Source organism: Schistocerca gregaria, chromosome 6 (genome assembly GCF_023897955.1).
Source record: "Schistocerca gregaria isolate iqSchGreg1 chromosome 6, iqSchGreg1.2, whole genome shotgun sequence".
NCBI lineage: Eukaryota > Metazoa > Arthropoda > Insecta > Orthoptera > Acrididae > Schistocerca > Schistocerca gregaria.
This window is the reverse complement of record NC_064925.1, coordinates 445,688,354-445,708,578: the sequence shown is the minus strand read 5'-3', so window position 1 is coordinate 445,708,578 and position 20,225 is coordinate 445,688,354. Positions and strand designations below refer to the sequence as shown.

Genomic DNA, 20,225 nt, shown 5'->3' with positions numbered 1-20,225 from the left:
CGCCGTGTCCGGAGCAAGTATGGTGGGTCTGACACACCGGTGTCAATGTGTTCTTTTTTCCATTTCCAGGAGTGTATTTAGTGGTGTTTGAGGCCAAGTGGTAAAATGAATACAAACGTCACGAATTAAGGGTATAAGGATACTGAAGGCCTTAAGAGCTTAGATATGTCTGGTATTTTCAGTAGCAAGGCTAATATTGGCGATAGGCGAAATAGTTTTCAGATTTCACTATAAATGGGTCTGGGTACACGTTCTACTATCTAATACACATTACATGTTCTGACTTTCTTCAGATTGATACTGAACTGCTTAACTGTGTGGTGGGGCATAATGTGAGCTCTGTTTGCGAGGCTTATTTTAACTCGGGGTTTAAGGGGGGGGGGGGGGTAGGTGGGGCAGCTGTCCCCTTTCGCTGCCTTACTCTGAGAATGAGAACGCCCTCGGTAGGCGGCACACAGTTTGCGAGACGCCACTCTTAAGGTGATGGCTGATCTACGTGTCTACACCTACATGACTGCTCAGCAATTCAGAGTGCCCGGCAGAGGGTTCACCGAACCACGTTCGAGCTATTCAGCCCTCTCGAACGGTGTGCGGGAAAAACGAACATTTAAATCTTTCTGTGTGAGCTCCGATATCTAATAATTTACTACAATGATTATTTCTCCCTATGTAGGTTGGGGCAACAAAATATTTTCGTATTCGGAGGAGAAAGTTGATGAGTGAGATTTCGTGGAAATGTCCTATTTTAATCATTGTCATACTATGTCTCGTAGCGTATACGTGACGCTCTCACCGTTATTTTACCATAAGAAAAGGAAAAGGTCCTCTGCCAATCCTGTCTGATGTGGATCCCACACTGCACAGCTGCACTCCAGAATAGGGCAGACAAGCGTAGCGTTAGTGCCCACTTTTGTAGGCCTGTTTCATCTTCTAAGTGTTCCGTTAATAAGTCACTTTCCCCACGAAATTATTTGTGTGATCTTTCTAGTTTAAGTTGTTCGTAAGTATAACCCCTAAGTATTTATTGAGTTGACAACCTTTAGCCGGCTGGGGTGCCCGAAGGGTTCTAGGCGCTACAGTCTGGAACCGCGCGACCGCTACGGTCGCAGGTTCGAATCTTGCCTCGGGCATGGTTGTGTGTGATGTCCTTAGGTTAGTTAGGTTTAAGTAATTCTAAGTTCCAGGGGACTGATGACATCAGCAGTTAAGTCCCATAGTGCTCAGAGCAATTTGAACCATCTTTTCTGATAAAAGGAACCTTTCATATGAAAAACCTTTAGATTAATGTGATATATCCTGTAACTGAAATTTAGTATATTACTTTTAGTACTGACGTGGAGGAATTCATACTTTTCATTACTTAGCGTCAATTTCCACTTTTGACACCATACAGATATCGTGCCTAAATCATTATCCAATTGGTTTTGATCGTGTGATGACTTTATGAGACGGTAATCGAAAGCGTCATCTACAAAAAGTCTAAGAGAACCCTTCAGATTGTCTCCTAAATCATTTACATAGATTAGGGCTATAACTCTTCCTTGGGATATATAATTTCTGTTAGAAACGATGAATTTCTGTCAGTTACTACGAACTGAGAGGAAACACCGAATCCAGTCGCAAAACTGAGACGATCTGCGTAGGCACGCAATTTGATTAGAAATCCCTTCTGAGAAGCCGTGTCAAAGGCATTCTGAAAATCTATTAATATGGAATCAATTTGAGATCCCTGTGGATAATACGCATTACTTCATATGAACAAAGATCTAGTTATGTTTCTCAAGAACGACATTTTATTGCTAAATACATCGTATTATTTGAGGTAGTTCATAATATTTGAATACAACGTGTATCCCAAAATCGAATTAAAAATGGAAGTTAGAAATACGGGCCTTTAATTCAGCCGATTACTTTGTTTCCTTTCTTAGGTTTCGGGGTGATCTCTGCAACTTTCCAGCCTTTAGGTGTGGATCTCACGCCGAGCGAGGAGTTTTATATGACTACTAAATGTTGTTCTTGTTGTTGTTGTGGTCTTCAGTCCTGAGACTGATTTGATGCAGCTCTCCATGTTAATCTACCCTGTGCAAGCTTCTTCATCTCCCAGTACCTACTGCAACCTACATCCTTCTGAATGTGCTTATTGTATTCATCTCTTAGACTCCCTCTACGATTTCTACTCTCCACGCTGCCCTCCAATACTAAATAGGTGATCCCTTGATGCCTCAGTACATGTACTACCAACCGGTCCCTTCTCCTAGTCAAGTTGTGCCACAAACTTCTCTTCTCCCCAATCCTATTCAGTACCTCCTCATTAGTTATGTGATCTACCCATCTAATCTTCAGCATTCTTCTGTAGCTCCACATGTCGCAAGCTTCTATTCTCTTCTTGTCCAAACTATTTATCGTCCATGTTTCACTTCCATACATTGCTACACTCCATACAAATACTTTCAGAAACGACTTCCTGACACTTAAATCTATGCTCGATGTTAACAAATTTCTCTTCTTCAGAAACGCTTTCCTTGCCATTGCAAGCCTACATTTTATATCCTCTCTACTTAGATCATCATCAGTTATTTTGTACCTCAAATAGCAAAACTCCTTTACTACTTTAAGTCTCTCATTTCCAAATCAAATGATCTCAGCATCACCCGACTTAATTCGACTACATTCCATTATCCTTGTTTTGCTTTTGTTGATGTTCGTCTTATATCCTCCTTTCAAGACACTGTCCACTCCGTTGAACTGCTCTTCCAAGTCCTTTTCTGTCTCTGACAGAATTACAATGTCATCGGCGAACCTCAAAGTTTTTATTTCTTCTCCATTGATTTTAATACCCACTCCGATTTTTCCTTTTGTTTCCTTTACTGGTTGCTCAATATACAGATTGAATAACATCAGGGAGAAGCTACAACCCTGTCTCACTCCCTTCCCAACCACTGCTTCCCTTTGATGTCCCTCGACTCTTACAACTGCCATCTGGTTTCTGTACAAACTGAAATAGCCTTTCGCTCCCTGTATTTTACCCCTGCCACCTATAGAATTTGAAAAAGAGTATTCCAGTCAACATTGTCAAAAACTTTCTCTAAGTCTACAAATGCTAGAAACGTAGTTTGCCTTTCCTTAATCTAGCTTCTAAGATAAATCGTAGGGTCAGTATTGCCTCACGTTTTCCAATATTTCTGCGAATCCATACTGATCTTCCCCGAGCTTCAGCCAACTTCTACCAGTTTTTCCATTCGTCAGTAAAGAATTCGTGTTAGTATTTTGCAACCGTGACTTATTAATCTGATTGTTCTGTAATTTTCACATCTGTCAACACCTGCTTTCTTTGGGATTGGAATTATTATATTCTTCTTTTAGTCTGAGGGTATTTCGCCTGTCTCATATATCTTGCGCGCCAGATGGTAGAGTTTTGTCAGGACTGGCTCTCCCAAGACCGTCAGTAGTTCTAATGGAATGTTGTCTACTCCCTGGCTCTTGTTTCGACTAAGGTCTTTCAGTGCTCTGTCAAACTCTTCACGCAGTATCATATCTTCCATTTCATCTTCACCTGCATCCTCTTCCATTTCCATAATATTGTCCTCAAGTACATCGTCCTTGTATAGACCCTCTATATACTCCTTTCATCTTTCTGCTTTCCCTTCTTTACTTAGAACTGGGTTTCCATCAGAGCTCTTGATATTCATGCAAGTGGTTCTCCTTTCTCCAAAAGTCTCTTTAATTTTCCTGTAGGCAGTATCTATCTTACCTCTAGTGAGATAAGCCTCTACATCCTTACATTTGTCCTCTAGCCATCCCTGCTTGGCCATTTTGCACTTCCTGTCGATCTCATTTTTGAGACGTTTGTATTCCTTTTATCCTGCTTCATTTACTGCTTTTTTATATTTTATCCTATCGTGAATGAAATTCAATATTTCTTCTGTTTGACCAGGATTTCTACTAGCCCTCGTCTTTTTACCTACTTGAACCTCTGCTGCCTTCACTGCTTCATCTCTCAAACCTACCCATTCTTCTTCTACTATATTTCTTTACCCCATTCCTGTCAATTGTTCCCTTATTCTCTCCCTGAAACTCTGTGCAACCTCTGGTTTAGTCAGTTTATCCAGGTCCCATCTCCTTAAATTGCCAACTTTTTGCACAGTTTTAATCTACAGTTCATAACCAATAGATTGTGGTCACAGTCCACATCTGCCCTTTGAAATGTATTACAATTTAAAACCTGGTTCCTAAATCTTTATCTTACCATTATATAACCTCTCTGATACCTTTTAGTACTGCCAGGGTTCTTCCATGTATACAACCTTCTTTCATGATTCTTAAACCAAGTGTTAGCTATGATTAAGTTGTGCCCTGTGCAAAATTCTACCAGGCGGTTTCCTCTTTCATTTCTTAGACCCAATCCATATTCACCTTCTACGTTTCCTTATCTCCCTTTCCCTACTACCGAATTCCAGTCACCCATGGCTATTAAATATTCGTCTCCCTTCGCTTTCTGAATAATTTCTTTTGTTTCATCATACATTTCTTTAATTGAAGAAATGTATGACTACTAAATATGGAGCTATTATAACAGCGTACCGTGAAAGGAACGTAAATAGCACACGATCTGCACCGGAGGACTTTCCTTTATTGAATGCTTTAAGCTGCTGCTCTGTACCGAGGTTATCTAGTCTAACATGACGCATGCTTTAGGGTAAGTTAAACGACCAGTAATGTGATTTAGCCATACGTTAACTGTTTCCACGAATGTATCCTTTCTCTGTTGGGGCTGACTGACTGGGAGGCCCGCAACTGTGTGTTGCAGACGGTGTCGGTGGCGGTGTCGGTGCTGACGCTGACGTTCATCAGCATCGACCGCTGGTACGCCATCTGCTTCCCGCTGCGCTTCAACTCCACCACCAACCGCGCCAAGACGGCCATCGGCATCATCTGGTTTGTGTCGCTCGCCTTCGGTAAGCAACTCTCTACCACAATGTCAAGTTGAACTATTTATGTCATACCTCCTACAGAAAGTACAGTGGTCTAATTACTGGAGTAAAGAAACCATTTGTGTGTGTAAAATGCCAACTTTCACGGTCGGAAAAGTCACAATTAATCAAATATTCGGGGCTACTATGCTGTGGTGTTATGGATTTCACATTTAAGCCCAACGTTTCGTCCCCATCAAATCAGCTGTTGCGGAACTTACTTTGCAGCCTGGAGAGCATCACATTAATACTGGCAGCCATAAGCGGATTCCATGAAAGGCTGTACAGAGAGACCATAGAGATTGTAAAACACAACAGGAATTTCAATAGGAGTGAGGAGGCCGTGAAACAGAATGACATTTGGACCTAGGTGCTGAATAGATGTGTACTAATTTTCTACAATGGGGTCATAGTAATAGCGGACGATGGAAATCGACAGCGGCCAATTTCTATTCAAAACGTGTGACATCACCGCTGCGTAGAAGCGCACCTAAGTGGAATTTTGCTGTGGTCAGTAGTGAGGTAGAGTGCGAATCGAACACCCAAAGAAGCTAGGTCGCCCTTTGAAAATGTCCTTCGCAGATGGGGACGAGACGCTGGGTTTAAGTGTGAGATCTATTCGAGAGAGGCATAACAGCCCGGAACACTTTATTACTTGTGAGTCTGGTAATACAAAAAGGATAATGAAGGTAAAATCAGCAACATTTATTCTATAGCCGCGCGGGGTAGCCGTGCAGTCGAGGGCGTCTCGTCACGATTCTCGCAGGTCCTTCCCGTAAGAGGTCCGAGACCTCCCTCGTGCATAGGTGTGTCTTTTGGCCTTACTGTAAGTTTGTTTAAGTTATATTAATAGTGTGTAAGCTTAGGGACCGATGACCTCAGCAGTTTGGTCCCATAGTACTTAATAAAAATTTCCTATTTATTCTATAATAACAGATTTAATCAGCCACAATTTATATCGAAAAGTGGCTATTGCAAACAGAAAGTGAAATTTTTGCCATCCACGGATCATATTGCACAGTACTTAGACGACAAATTATCGTCAATCCACATTTTCTGCCGCATATCAAAGGCTTTTGATTGAGCCGACCACAATATCTAACCCGGTACACGACCCACGGTGCCACTTGCAGGTTGACTGTCTAATGACTTACGCGGACAAAAGAATTGGTTTTCCAATATTTCATTTAACTATTGGCCGAATATAAAAATTTAAAATTCTGTCACAATGCACTCATTAAGAGATAGGATTTTACACGGTATGCCAAGTATCACACTCAGAAAACGTCCGTATGTCGGGAGGCAGCGTAGCTAATGGCGCACAAATTACCCAAACTTTGCTCATCAAATATTTGAAAGCGAGAGCATTCTGTGACTTCCAACAACTCTACACGTAGTTTCTAGCCTTATAGAAACTTTCGAACTGCTGACAACCCTATAAACTGGTAAAATATGTTTATCACTAACTACACTTTCGTTGTTCATGCAGTGAGATTCCAGCCTCTGGTATGACATTTTAAATTATTACTACTTTAGTACTAATTCTATTCGCAACACATTTTGCAGACAATAACCACATAACATGTTGTTGTTGTTGTTGTCTTCAGTCCTGAGACTGGTTTGATGCAGCTCTCCATGCTACTCTATCCTGTGCAAGCTGCTTCATCTCCCAGTACCTACTGCAACCTACATCCTTCTGAATCTGCTTAGTGTACTCATCTCTCGGTCTCCCTCTACGATTTTTACCCTCCACGCTGCCCTCCAATGCTAAATTTGTGATCCCTTGATGCCTCAAAACATGTCCTACCAACCGATCCCTTCTTCTAGTCAAGTTGTGCCACAAACTTCTCTTCTCCCCAATCCTATTCAATACCTCCTCATTAGTTACGTGATCTATCCACCTTATCTTCAGTATTCTTCTGTAGCACCACATTTCGAAAGCTTCTATTCTCTTCTTGTCCAAACTAGTTATCGTCCATGTTTCACTTCCATACATGGCTACACTCCAAACAAATACTTTCAGAAACGACTTCCTGATACATAAATCTATATTCGATGTTAACAAATTTCTCTTCTTCAGAAACGCTTTCCTTGCCATTGCCAGTCTACATTTTATATCCTCTCTACTTCGACCATCATCAGTTATTTTACTTCCTAAATAGCAAAACTCCTTTACTACTTTAAGTGTCTCATTTCCTAATCTAATTCCCTCAGCATCACCCGATTTAATTTGACTACATTCCATTATCCTCGTTTTGCTTTTGTTAATGTTCATCTTATATCCTCCTTTCAAGACACTGTCCATTCCGTTCAACTGCTCTTCCAAGTCCTTTGCCGTCTCTGACAGAATTACAATGTCATCGGCGAACCTCAAAGTTTTTACTTCGTCTCCATGAATTTTAATACCTACTCCAAATTTTTCTTTTGTTTCCTTTACTGCTTGCTCAATATACAGATTGAATAACATCGGGGAGAGGCTACAACCCTGTCTCACTCCTTTCCCAACCACTGCTTCCCTTTCATGCCCCTCGACTTTTATGACTGCCATCTGGTTTCTGTACAAATTGTAAATAGCCTTTCGCTCCCTGTATTTTACCCCTGCCACCTTTAGAATTTGAAAAAGAGTATTCCAGTCTACATTGTCAAAAGCTTTCTCTAAGTCTACAAATACTAGAAACGTAGGTTTGCCTTTTCTTAATCTTTCTTCTAAGATAAGTCGTAAGGTCAGTATTGCCTCACGTGTTCCAACATTTCGACGGAATCCAAACTGATCCTCCCCGAGGTCTGCATCTACCAGTTTTTCCATTCGTCTGTAAAGAATTCGCGTTAGTATTTTGCAGCCGTGGCTTATTAAACTGATAGTTCGGTAATTTTCACATCTGTCAGCACCTGCTTTCTTTGGGATTGGAATTATTATATTCTTCTTGAAGTCTGAGGGTATTTCGCCTGTCTCATACATCTTGCTCACCAGCTGGTAGAGTTTTGTCATGACTGGCTCTCCCAAGGCCGTCAGTAGTTCTAATGGAATGTTGTCTACTCCGGGGGCCTTGTTTCGACTCAGGTCTTTCAGTGCTCTGTCAAACTCTTCACGCAGTATCGTATCTCCCATTTCGTCTTCATCTACATCCTCTTCTATTTCCATAATATTGTCCTCAAGTACATCGCCCTTGTATAAACCTTCTATATACTCCTTCCACCTTTCTGCCTTCCCTTCTTTGCTTAGAACTGGGCTGCCATCTGAGCTCTTGATATTCATACACGTGGTTCTCTTCTCTCCAAAGGTCTCTTTAATTTTCCTGTAGGCAGTATCTATCTTACCCCTAGTGAGATAAGCTTCTACATCCTTACATTTGTCCTGTAGCCATCCCTGTTTAGCCATTTTGCATTTCCTATCGATCTCATTTTTGAGACGTTTGTATTCCTTTTTGCCTGCTTCATTTACTGCATTTTTATATTTTCTCCTTTCATCAATTAAATTCAATATTTCTTCTGTTACCCAAGGATTTCTAGCAGCCCTCGTCTTTGTACCTACTTTATCCTCTGCTGCCTTCACTACTACATCCCTCAGAGCTACCCATTCTTTTTCTACTGTATTTCTTTCCCCTATTCCTGTCAATTGTTCCCTTATGCTCTCTCTGAAACTCTGTACAACCTCTGGTTCTTTCAGTTTATCCAGGTCCCATCTCCTTAATTTCTCACATTTTTGCAGTTTCTTCAGTTTTAATCTACAGGTCATAACCAATAGATTGTGGTCAGAGTCCACATCTGCCCCTGGAAATGTCTTACAACTTAAAACCTGGTTCCTAAATCTCTGTCTTACCATTATATAATCTATCTGATACCTTTTAGTATCTCCAGGGTTCTTCCATGTATACAACCTTCTTTCATGATTCTTAAACCAAGTGTTAGCTATGATTAAGTTGTGCTCTGTGCAAAATTCTACTAGGCGGCTTCCTCTTTCATTTCTTAGCCCCAATCCATATTCACCTACTATGTTTCCTTCTCTCCCTTTTCCTACACTCGAATTCCAATCACCAATTACTATTAAATTTTCGTCTCCCTTCACTATCTGAATAATTTCTTTTATTTCATCGTACATTTCTTCAATTTCTTCATCATCTGCAGAGCTAGTTGGCATATAAACTTGAACTACTGTAGTAGGTGTGGGCTTCGTATCTATCTTGGCCACAATAATGCGTTCACTATGCTGTTTGTAGTAGCTTACCCGCATTCCTATTTTCCTATTCATTATTAAACCTACTCCTGCATTACCCCTATTTGATTTTGTGTTTATAACCCTGTAGTCACCTGACCAGAAGTCTTGTTCCTCCTGCCACCGAACTTCACTAATTCCCACTATATCTAACTTTAACCTATCCATTTCCCTTTTTAAATTTTCTAACCTACCTGCCCGGTTAAGGGATCTGACATTCCACGCTCCGATCCGTAGAACGCCAGTTTTCTTTCTCCTGATAACGACATCCTCCTGAGTAGTCCCCGCCCGGAGATCCGAATGGGGGACTATTTTACCTCCGGAATATTTTACCCAAGAGGATGCCATCATCATTTAATCATACAGTAAAGCTGGATGTCCTCGGGAAAAATTACGGCTGTAGTTTCCCCTTGCTTTCAGCCGTTCGCAGTACCAGCACAGCAAGGCCGTTTTGGTTAATGTTGCAAGGCCAGATCAGTCAATCATCCAGACTGTTGCCCCTGCAACTACTGAAAAGGCTGCTGCCCCTCTTCAGGAACCACACGTTTGTCTGGCCTCTCAACAGATACCCCTCCGTTGTGGTTGCACCTACGGTACGGCCATCTGTATCGCTGAGGCACGCAAGGCTCCCCACCAACGGCAAGGTCCATGGTTCATGGGGGGGGGGGGGGGGGGGCACATAACATATACCACTGAATTTACTTCCAAAAGTATATCATTGTATGACACATAGTTCTGGATATATGACGTCATAATCATTGAGATATGCGAATAATTATTATTTAAAACGGAGTGAAATTTTCCCAGAGTATACTCACTCAGTATTTGATAATGAGAGCATTTAGCGACTTCCGATAAACTTTAAACATAATTTCGAACCTTTACTTAATTTTTACGTCAAATACATAACACATTAACTCATTTATAAAGAAATCATACGTTTGAAGCTACTTTATTTGTGTAAGATTTTTTAAGGCATCGGACCTGAAAGATTTACTGATTGAAGGTAAAATATTATGGTATGAAAGATCTTGCTACTAACATGTTTACATTCTATCTAAATAAAAGAACGCAGAGTGTCACATTAAGAAACCAGTGTACGTACACATCTTCGGGGTAAGGAGTAAACGCTACTACTATATAGTAATTTTTATGTAGTGTATAAATGTTGTGCCATCGTGCATCCCTGGAGTAACATGAAATTGGAAACCGTACAGGACCGATCCAAATCCAGGTAGGTCACTGTACAGGGGGGGGGGGGGGGTGTTCCCACTGTCCCTAACCAGCAAATCACCCGGCGTGATGGTATGGGGTGCCATTGGTTACACATCTTGGTCGCCTCTTGTTCGTACTGACAGCACTTTGAACAATGGACGTTACATTTTAGATGTGTTACGACGCGTGGCTCTACACTTCATTCGATCCCTGCAAAACCCTACATTTCAGCAGGGTAATGCACGACCGCATGTTGCAGGTCCTGTACGAACATACAGAAAATGTTCATCTGCTGCCCTGGACAGCATAATCTCCAATTCTCTCACCAATAGAAAACGTCTGGTCAATGGTGACCGAGCAACTGGCTCGTCACAATACGCCAGTCACTTCTCTTGATGAACTGTGGTATCGAGTTGAAGCTGCATGGGTAGCTGTACCTGTACACGCCATCCAAGCTCTGTTTGATACAATGCCCAGGCGTATCAAGGCCGTTATTACCGCCAGTGGTGGTTGTTCTAGGTACTGATTTCTCAGGATCTATGCACCCAAATGTCGTAAAAACGTAATTACATGTCAGTTCCAGTATAATATACACTCCTGGAAATGGAAAAAAAGAACACATTGACACCGGTGTGTCAGACCCACCATACTTGCTCCGGACACTGCGAGAGGACTGTACAAGCAATGATCACACGCACGGCACAGCGGACACACCAGGAACCGCGGTGTTGGCCGTCGAATGGCGCTAGTTGCGCAGCATTTGTGCACCGCCGCCGTCAGTGTCAGCCAGTTTGCCGTGGCATACGGAGCTCCATCGCAGTCTTTAACACTGGTAGCATGCCGTGACAGCGTGGACGTGAACCGTATGTGCATTTGACGGACTTTGAGCGAGGGCGTATAGTGGGCATGCGGGAGGCCGGGTGGACGTACCGCCGAATTGCTCAACACGTGGCGCGTGAGGTCTGCACAGTGCATCGATGTTGTCGCCAGTGAACGGCGGAAGGTGCACGTGCCCGTCGACCTGGGACCGGACCGCAGCGACGCACGGATGCACGCCAAGACCGTAGGATCCTATGCAGTGCCTTAGGGGACCGCACCGCCACTTCCCAACGAATTAGGGACACCGTTGCTCCTGGGGTATCGGCGAGGACCATTCGCAACCGTCTCCCTGAAGCTGGGCTACGGTCCCGCACACCGTTAGGCCGTCTTCCCCTCACGCCCCAACATCGTGCAGCCCGCCTCCAGTGGTGTCGCGACAGGCGTGAATGGAGGGACGAATGGAGACGTGTCGTCTTCAGCGATGAGAGTCGCTTCTGCCTTGGTGCCAATGATGGTCGTATGCGTGTTTGGCTTCGTGCAGGTGAGCGCCACAATCAGGACTGCATACGACCGAGGCACACAGGGCCAACACCCGGCATCATGGTGTGGGGAGCGATCTCCTACACTGGCCGTACACCTCTGGTAATCGTCGAGGGGACATTGAATAGTGCACGGTACATCCAAACCGTCATCGAACCCATCGTTCTACCATTCCTAGACCGGCAAGGGAACTTGCTGTTCCAACAGGACAATGCACGTCCGCATGTATCCCGTGCCACCCAACGTCCTCTAGAATGTGTAAGTCAACTACCCTGGACAGCAAGATCTCCGGATCTGTCCCCCATTGAGCATGTTTGGGACTGGATGAAGCGTCGTCTCACGCGGTCTGCACGTCGAGCACGAACGCTGGTCCAACTGAGGCGCCAGGTGGAAATGGCATTGCAAGCCGTTCCACAGGACTACATCCAGCATCTCTACAATCGTCTCCATGGGAGAATAGCAGCCTGCATTGCTGCGAAAGGTGGTTATACACTGTACTAGTGCCGACATTGTGCATGCTCTGTTGCCTGTGTCTATGTGCCTGTGGTTCTGTCAGTGTGATCATGTGATGTATTTGACCCCAGGAATGTGTCAATAAAGTTTCCCCTTCCTGGGACAATGAATTTACGGTGTTCTTATTTCAATTTCCAGGAGTGTATTTGTCCAATGAATACCCATTTATCATCTGCATTTCTTCTTGGTGTTGTAATTTTAATTGCTAGTGGTGTAGGTTAACATGTCGTCCATGATGTAACTACCAACGTAATGTGCAATATAGTGTCTCCTGCAGGACTCGTGTAATGTTTTTATCCACCAGCGACTGTACTAAATCTAATTTTTAAGTCGAAGCCAATAATAATTGAAACGTGAAATGCGTAACTTTAAGGGAAAATTGTTGATTATGTTCTTGATCAAACCACCTCTGTGCATACTATCTATATTGCAACACGGCTAAAATAGTCAGCCGATCCCCTTTACAGGTTACCTACCTAAACGCTTCCAGAGGCAACAGCGTTTTCAGTTTAAACGAATTTAAAATTTTTAAGATGCTGTCATTATTCCCTCTCTCAGAGGTATAGTCCTACGTCAAAGGCTTAACACAATGAATGCCGTATTAAAGTTAGAAACTGTGTGTATGTCTTGAGAAGCGTAACTCACGGAATGAAAATTATGCACTCTGTATTCCTCCGGTATTTGAGAATGAGGGCATCTAGTAATTTCCAATCAACTTCGCACATTATTTCAAACTTATTCTAAACTCTTTCTTCCTCATAAATCCCCACAAGAAAGCAAAAGGAAAAAAATATTATCGCTAACATTTTCGCCCTTCTTGCGTAAAACTTCATCGTCACGAGTGACGTTTTAATTCATTTTTTCTGTACTACTAACTCTAGTCCAAACACGTTTTGCAGATAGTCTCCACATACATCAGTGAAGGTATATGCACAATTATAGCGTTATACGAAAATTAGTTCAGGAGATATAACGTCATAAAAATTGCGACGCGTCAAAAAAGTAACTGCTCTTAAGTCCGGAGCGCAAATTATCTACACTATATACATTTGTAAGGAAATCATGTGTTAGAACATGTTTTATAGATGAGAGTTCGATTCTTTAAACGATCAAGGGTGGAAGGGGGTTGGTAGGCTTACTGGTATTAACTCTAACATTTTGCTGGACTCTTACCACCAATTATGGTGGGTGACCAAACCAGCGGAAGAGTATTTCCGGTTTCCTCTTTACAGCACTTGTTCTAATGCGTGAGGTCGCCAACAACTTTTGTCTTAGCACAATTAAGTGCACCTTTAACCCATACTCACACAGACTCTGATTCGTTTACTTTAAGACGGTTCCTCGTCCTAAGCACCAATGGCATTGTAGACATGTAATAAGATGAACCTCTATCTCTGATATACACCTCACATATCTGAAATGTGCGATAAGCAGTAAATTCTCGACTGTTAAAAGTCTCCAGACCTGATACAGTCTCCTACCTTACCACACATCTGATTTACTAGTCTTATGTAATTTGTTAGTATAGAAGGCTTTTGAAATGACATTTTCTTCACTGCCTTGCGTCTGTGTAATCGTAAACGGAATCTTCCATTTTGAAATATCAGTTGGATCACCTACCACAATTTTTTTTGTTTTCGTGGGTCAACGGTTTTGTTGTAAAACTCGACGACGTGATCGGTCTGAAATTTAACCGGTTTTCAGACTGCTTAAGTTTGCAGAAGATCTTCTATGGTGATACAACGTCTTTTCCATCCTTCTGTATAACAGGACAGCTCACACGAATGTAGAAGAATTAAATATTTGTCCTGAATCTTCAGAACTCTCTTTTCGGAGATAAACAAGTGGCATTTCGTACTGGGAGGTGTCAGTCCCCTCAACGAAGTTATTGAGCCGTAAGTCTCACATTTTACAGTCGACAAATTAGTTTAAGAAAACAAAAGAACGACAATGACGTAGAAAATGGTGGCGTGTGGTTATCTGCACTTCAACGTATTGATGCTGGAGGGAGCAGTTGCTGCACATGGAAAGGGAATATATGTGTGATAGAAACATGGATATCTACTTATTTAGCATACCGTCATATCACAGAAAATATTTACAACTGTGTCAATTTGCCAACTAATATCCACGCCGCGAATGTAATCCATTGATTCCTCCATTATCAACTAAGGTCTTGTGCAGCACTTGGAATTTCGCTGTACTACTGACAAACTTTCGCTCTTCTACTGACAAACTTTTAAACATTGACCTACTTTTATAGGTACATAGTTCTGAGAATCATTGGTCGACTCATTCGTATTCTGATGTGTGATGTAAAATTTACCACTAGATCTCGAGGACTGTCTAGTTGACAGTATTTCTTTGCTCGTTTCGCATTTCCAAGAGAACGCCTTCAGAATAACTAATAGGTTTAAAACTGCGGATGTGAGAAACAATCATCCCCCAGGCAATTTGGAAACATGCAGGCTCTGGGATTTTGATCTACGATTACGGGTGTGAATACCGGTAAATCAAAAGTAAATTATCCGTTTGGAGGTCGAACCAATGCAAGTGGAGCGGTGAATTGGATCCAAAAATGTTTACTGCTTTTTCTTGGTGTACTGTGGCTTGACCCACTTAAAAACAAACAGTCTAGGTAAAATTAGAGTTCTTTGAGCCAGATACATTCGTAGATGTTTCATTATCTCAGTATGATCGACTGAAATTCTTTTCATAGCTTAATATAAAAGCCTGTCGCTACTTTATTTTGTAACATGTGAGTTCATAACCAACTATGATCACCTGTATCATTGTCGTGAAAACTTCCTGTTTATGTGAAGTCTGATGCATTCGTGATGCATTTCGTCCAAGTTTACTGTGTATTTCGCGGTGACATGGAGTTTCTCACAGCGCACAGAAATTGTTGAGGAGATTTAACATAAGCTAATCAAGTAAAAGCTTGAGCTATTATCTTTACAATGATCTCCTGTAGCTACTCGTCATCTGTCTATTCGAGTTACATCTTATAGATGTAATACGTGCAATGCTCATTTATATGCTGTGGATATCCTACAGTACTTAATTTGAGCTAGTCTGATAGCAAAATATCCAAGTCTCCGTCTGCAGCCACAAGTCTTCAAGTCCCATTGTAATGCAAACTTACCTAATTAGCTGAAAATCTCATCCAAGAATAACAGGAGAGTACCATCACTGCTGAAGGAAGTTTATTTTCTTCATCGCTTTTAAATGCAACGTAACTCGTACGAGAACATATAAGGGGCAGTCAAGTGAAAAGGAAACACTTGGGAAAACGTAAGTAACTGTTAATACATCCACCCCATTCTGAAACAAGACGGTCAATGCCTTGATGTTTGTGGTTGCCTACGGAATCATGGTTGTACCCAGGCGTGCACCCCTACGCCCGAAGCAAGTTGGTGGCCACGAATGTGCCTCTACCGGACTCCAGAAACTTCGAAATCGCGTGGAGACAAATCGTATCTAGGATGTGTGAAGCCATCTCCAGCTAACATTTCCCGGGGTGATTAAACAACCTTGGCAAACGTGGGCCCGCCCACATGCTCCATAGAGTCCAGATGTCTCTCCATCAAATTTATATATCTTGGAGACCTGAAGGAAGACATGCTTGGCCATCGATATGTTTCGGACAAAAAGGTGCAAACTGGATACAGTCATGGTCACATGGGGAATCGAAAGCATTTTTCTACGAAGGCCAGACTTTCTTGCCTCAACGTAAAATAACTGTATTAACAGCCTCACAGAGAAGTAAATGTATTAACAGCTAAGGGGCTTACGTTTGAAATTATAAACAGATTCCTTACTTTTTTCCATCTATCTCTTTTGAATTTGACTTCCTCTCATAAACTTCGCAACATAATTAAATGAGCTTTCTCGATGCCCCATAATTGACGCCCATTCCGACGCAGAAATTTGGGATTTGGCGCAAAGGTAATTACGACACTCTTGTGTAACTTTACAAAAACGTGGTACCCTGCGACGTCACCCTTGAGCTCGAAGACACTTCAGACAGAAAGGTATTGATACAAGCGAAAAAAAGCCAGACTTCAGAAGTTCATGTGTCATATACGTGGATTCACGATGTCGAATTGCTACCAGATTTCACCAAAAATTTCTCTGACCATGCCATAGAGATGAGAAGTTCCTCACAGCCCTTCTCATTCACATTAAACCTCTCCTTTTGACGTATCTGCGATGCGAGTCACAACTGCGACCCCCAGACGCCCAGCGTTGAAATCTTATTTGTGGCAGAGGAATATATTTCAGTCACACAGCCGTTCACAATCGACAAATAAAGGTCTCATGGGGTGATACAAAGAACGTAAATGAAACCACCCCTTTCCTTGTAGCGCTGATACCCACACATTTCGCAGTAGAAAACGACAGTTGGCTGTGAGATAAACAAAATTACGACATTATTGATAATCTTTGACACTGCTGTAAGCCCCTGGCGTTTCAACCCTTCTAAATGGCATTCTGGACTGCATTCCCAACGTAAGTGATCCGCTCCTTTTTCCACCTGTCGTATTTGCATTTGACTGCTCCTTATTAACTACACAGCAGAATCACTTTTTGTTAACCCGCAATTGTCTCCCATTCCTTCGCAGAAGTTTGAAATTAGGCTCAAAAGTGCTTATAGCTTTCCTCTGTAACGGTGCAAAAGCATGGAATCCTGCAAAGTGTAGCAAGGCTACAATTTTTGACCTCACGTACAGATTGGGATTACTAGGGATTGTTCACAACCATTCGTCGAAATCTGAACGTGATCCGGAAAACCAAATGATGCTTACGCATTTTCAGCCCTCCCGTTCCTCACGTGATCATGGGGTGGGTGGCAGGTTACGACATCGACACATACTTGAATAAACCGACAAAGGGTTTCTCTAAAATCTCAGAACATCCTCGGTAGCACCCACCCACCTTCACTGAGAATTAAAAAAAAAAAAAAAGTATCTGTACTGAGACAACCTGTGTAGTGGTCCTAGCTGCCAGCAGACAGGCAACCCCTCCGATCTCAGATACATGCTAGCAGACGCCTTGCACCACTACACAGTTTATCTCAGTACAGATAAATTTTTAAATTTCTCAGTAGAGGAGTGTGGATGCCACTGTCTTGTCGGACTGGGCTGTCTTAGAGGAGCACTTTGCCGTTTTTTAACGAAATTGTCAACGTCGGAACCCTCCTCCCTACCCATGATCACGCCACAGTAGGACGGGAAACAAGAGGGCTGAAAATGCTTAAGCGCTATTTTCGGATTCGGCAAATGGTTGTGAATGGTCTCTAGTAGTTCCAATCAGTACACGAGAGCAAAAACAGTGAGCGAGCTGCAATGGCAATGCAGGCAGCCCCCAGTGTCCTTAGAGAAGCGTTTAAACGTTCCGGAGGGAAGGGGGTGGGGGGGGAGGGGGGGAGAGGGGAGGTGTCAGCAGTGTCCAAAGTAGTTATCAAAAACGTCGTCCTGTTACTCATCGTTTCCGACCAAGAAATAAGCGGGAACAAACGCCCAATGCCCTAAAAACCACGTCAAGAGACTTGTCGCTTCTGAATGACAGTCTCTGAAATATTTTCCTCGGCCACCGACAAGAAAATCGCGATTTCGACTCTACGCGTCGCGGTTCTGACTTCCATGACAAAGGCGCCATAAATGAGGTGGAATGTGGATGAGAGAGTCTGTGGTTATCTTCACCTCGAGTGAACGACGGCGTTGGACAGCATTTTGTCAAAACTTGGTGCCAATGTAACATCATGAGCCCCCGTTACATGATACATGAACGTTTGAGGTCTGACCCTTTTTTCGCACGTCTCAACACCTTGATATTTGAAGAGTCGTCCAGGCGTTGAGTCCCATGCTTTTGCACTGTTACAGAAGAAGGTTGCAGGCAGTCGGGGGGGTTCCGAGAAAGTGATCCTTTAACTGTGTTGCACAGCGTGGTTCTTAAACAGGAGCGAAAAGTAAGGACCTATATTATATGAACACTGCGTATATACAATGCTATTGTGCCGAAAATGAATGCAGAATCTCATGTGTTACACACAAGTTCCCTTCAACGAATCACGTGTTTTTACATACTATAAATTTACATAGACATCAAGAAATCATCCTATATTCACATTAATGTCCATAGTATTATTTAGTGACTGGAAAAACAGTTCGATTAACGGCTTGTGAACTCAGATGATAGAACAGAAATTGGATATTGATCCTCACAAGTTCTAAGAGAAATGAGAACTCGAACAAAAATCTAGCGCATATGTGGAATTGGAATGTTTGCCTAGAATGAATCTGAACGTAAGGAACTCTGATGTTTATCATAAACGTTCACCGGAGAATGATGCAGGAGCCTAAATAAGGGAAAAATCCTATTAAAGAACTGCAAATTCCTTCCAGCATCCACACAGAAAAACACTGCATAATAATGATTCCAACAGCCCCAAAGCTCAGAGCAGCCGATAATTCACGAACCTGGACACCCAATACACCAAGGCGCTAATTTAGTTCGTAGTCCTAGTACAAAATCACTAAAAAACTTCATTAAAATTTCAGTAAATTATACAAATTTACAAACAACTACTCCATAAAGAACATCGATTCATAGGATCAGAGACGTCAGGTACCAGATACAACAGTGATTCAGTGATTCACAGGACCAGAAACATCACAATAACCAGATTGAAAAGATTTACATTCTGCGACGTAGTTTACGTATGCACCAATATATGTACAACACACACTCTCAGACTAATTAAAGATAACTTACTGCGTCATAAAAAGTTAAGTAATGTAGAAACCTATGCAGCAATAAATTTGAATTTGCTCTAGTTAATACTATTTCAGTATTTCCTTCAATTTATTTAACTTTCATAACAAAATCTATATCTGAATGCTGGTTTAACAAAGCGCAGTGCTTAGTTGGCCTACTTTCTGACGTCTATATTAATCAACCAGATTTCTTCAAACAAACTAAACAGAAAAGGACACAATCATTTATTATAAATGTTTTATTGATGATGTCTTGCTGCATTATAATCGGACAACCACCGAAATAGAGAACTTAGCAGAAAAAAATAACAAGATGTATCCAAAAAAAGTAGTTTCCAGTTGAACAACATAATAATATGGATTTAATTTTTTTGACTTTAGCATAATATGTGTCCGCTACAACTAAACATTAGATTGCAACTGTTCTTATGACCCACTTCTAGTTGACAAATTAGATGCTAAAACCACTCAAACATGATCAACAAACCAGTCCTCAGCAGCAGAGAAAATTAAATACTTCACTATACATTTTGTCAGTAATATCTTGTACTAACTCGCTCTATACAAAGTCAAAATAAGTTTTCACAAAAGAAATACACAAAACAAAATAGTTCTTAACACTAAAACAGCTAACCCAGTTATTCATAAATATGGTGTATATAAATTAACTTGTGACAGCTACTCCAGCTACTGCATAAGACGAACTGGAAGAAACTTTGAAATACCAAAAAAAAAAAAAAAAAAAAAATAATAATTATGCACTCCATTTTAAAACTCTAAATAAATCCAGTTTTGTTTCCATTGGCACATAACTCCATTACAAAAATAAAAACCAACGTTCAAATCCTACACAGTGTAGACAACGGAATAAAGACCTTTTGGAATAAAGAGATTTTCACTCATAACGATAAGTCACTACACATCGTCTTAAATCGACAAATTGACTTCTCAAACAAGCAATTTTCGAGAATTTTACAGAATCCTTACCCCTCTGAAGTTAGATTCGAAGGACAAATACACATACATACACAAACCCACCCACCCTCCCCTCATACATACACACACACACACACACACACACACACACACATTAACTCCCCCCCCCCCCCCTCCACCTCAGACCATCCCCCCCCCCCTCTAATTCATAATAAATCTTTATTAAGCAAAAATAAACGT

At 41.8% G+C, this 20,225-nt stretch overlaps 1 protein-coding gene across 1 annotated transcript in view; it reads left to right on the top strand.

The window, feature by feature from the left end:
* LOC126278906 (orexin receptor type 2-like) overlaps positions 1-20,225 on the top strand; it is a 149,136-nt gene that overhangs the window by 79,282 nt on the left and 49,629 nt on the right. Inside the window, exon 2 of the mRNA XM_049979180.1 lies at positions 4,808-4,955. Within this exon, the coding sequence (XP_049835137.1) occupies positions 4,808-4,955 (148 nt within the window). The remainder of the gene's footprint in view (positions 1-4,807; positions 4,956-20,225) is intronic.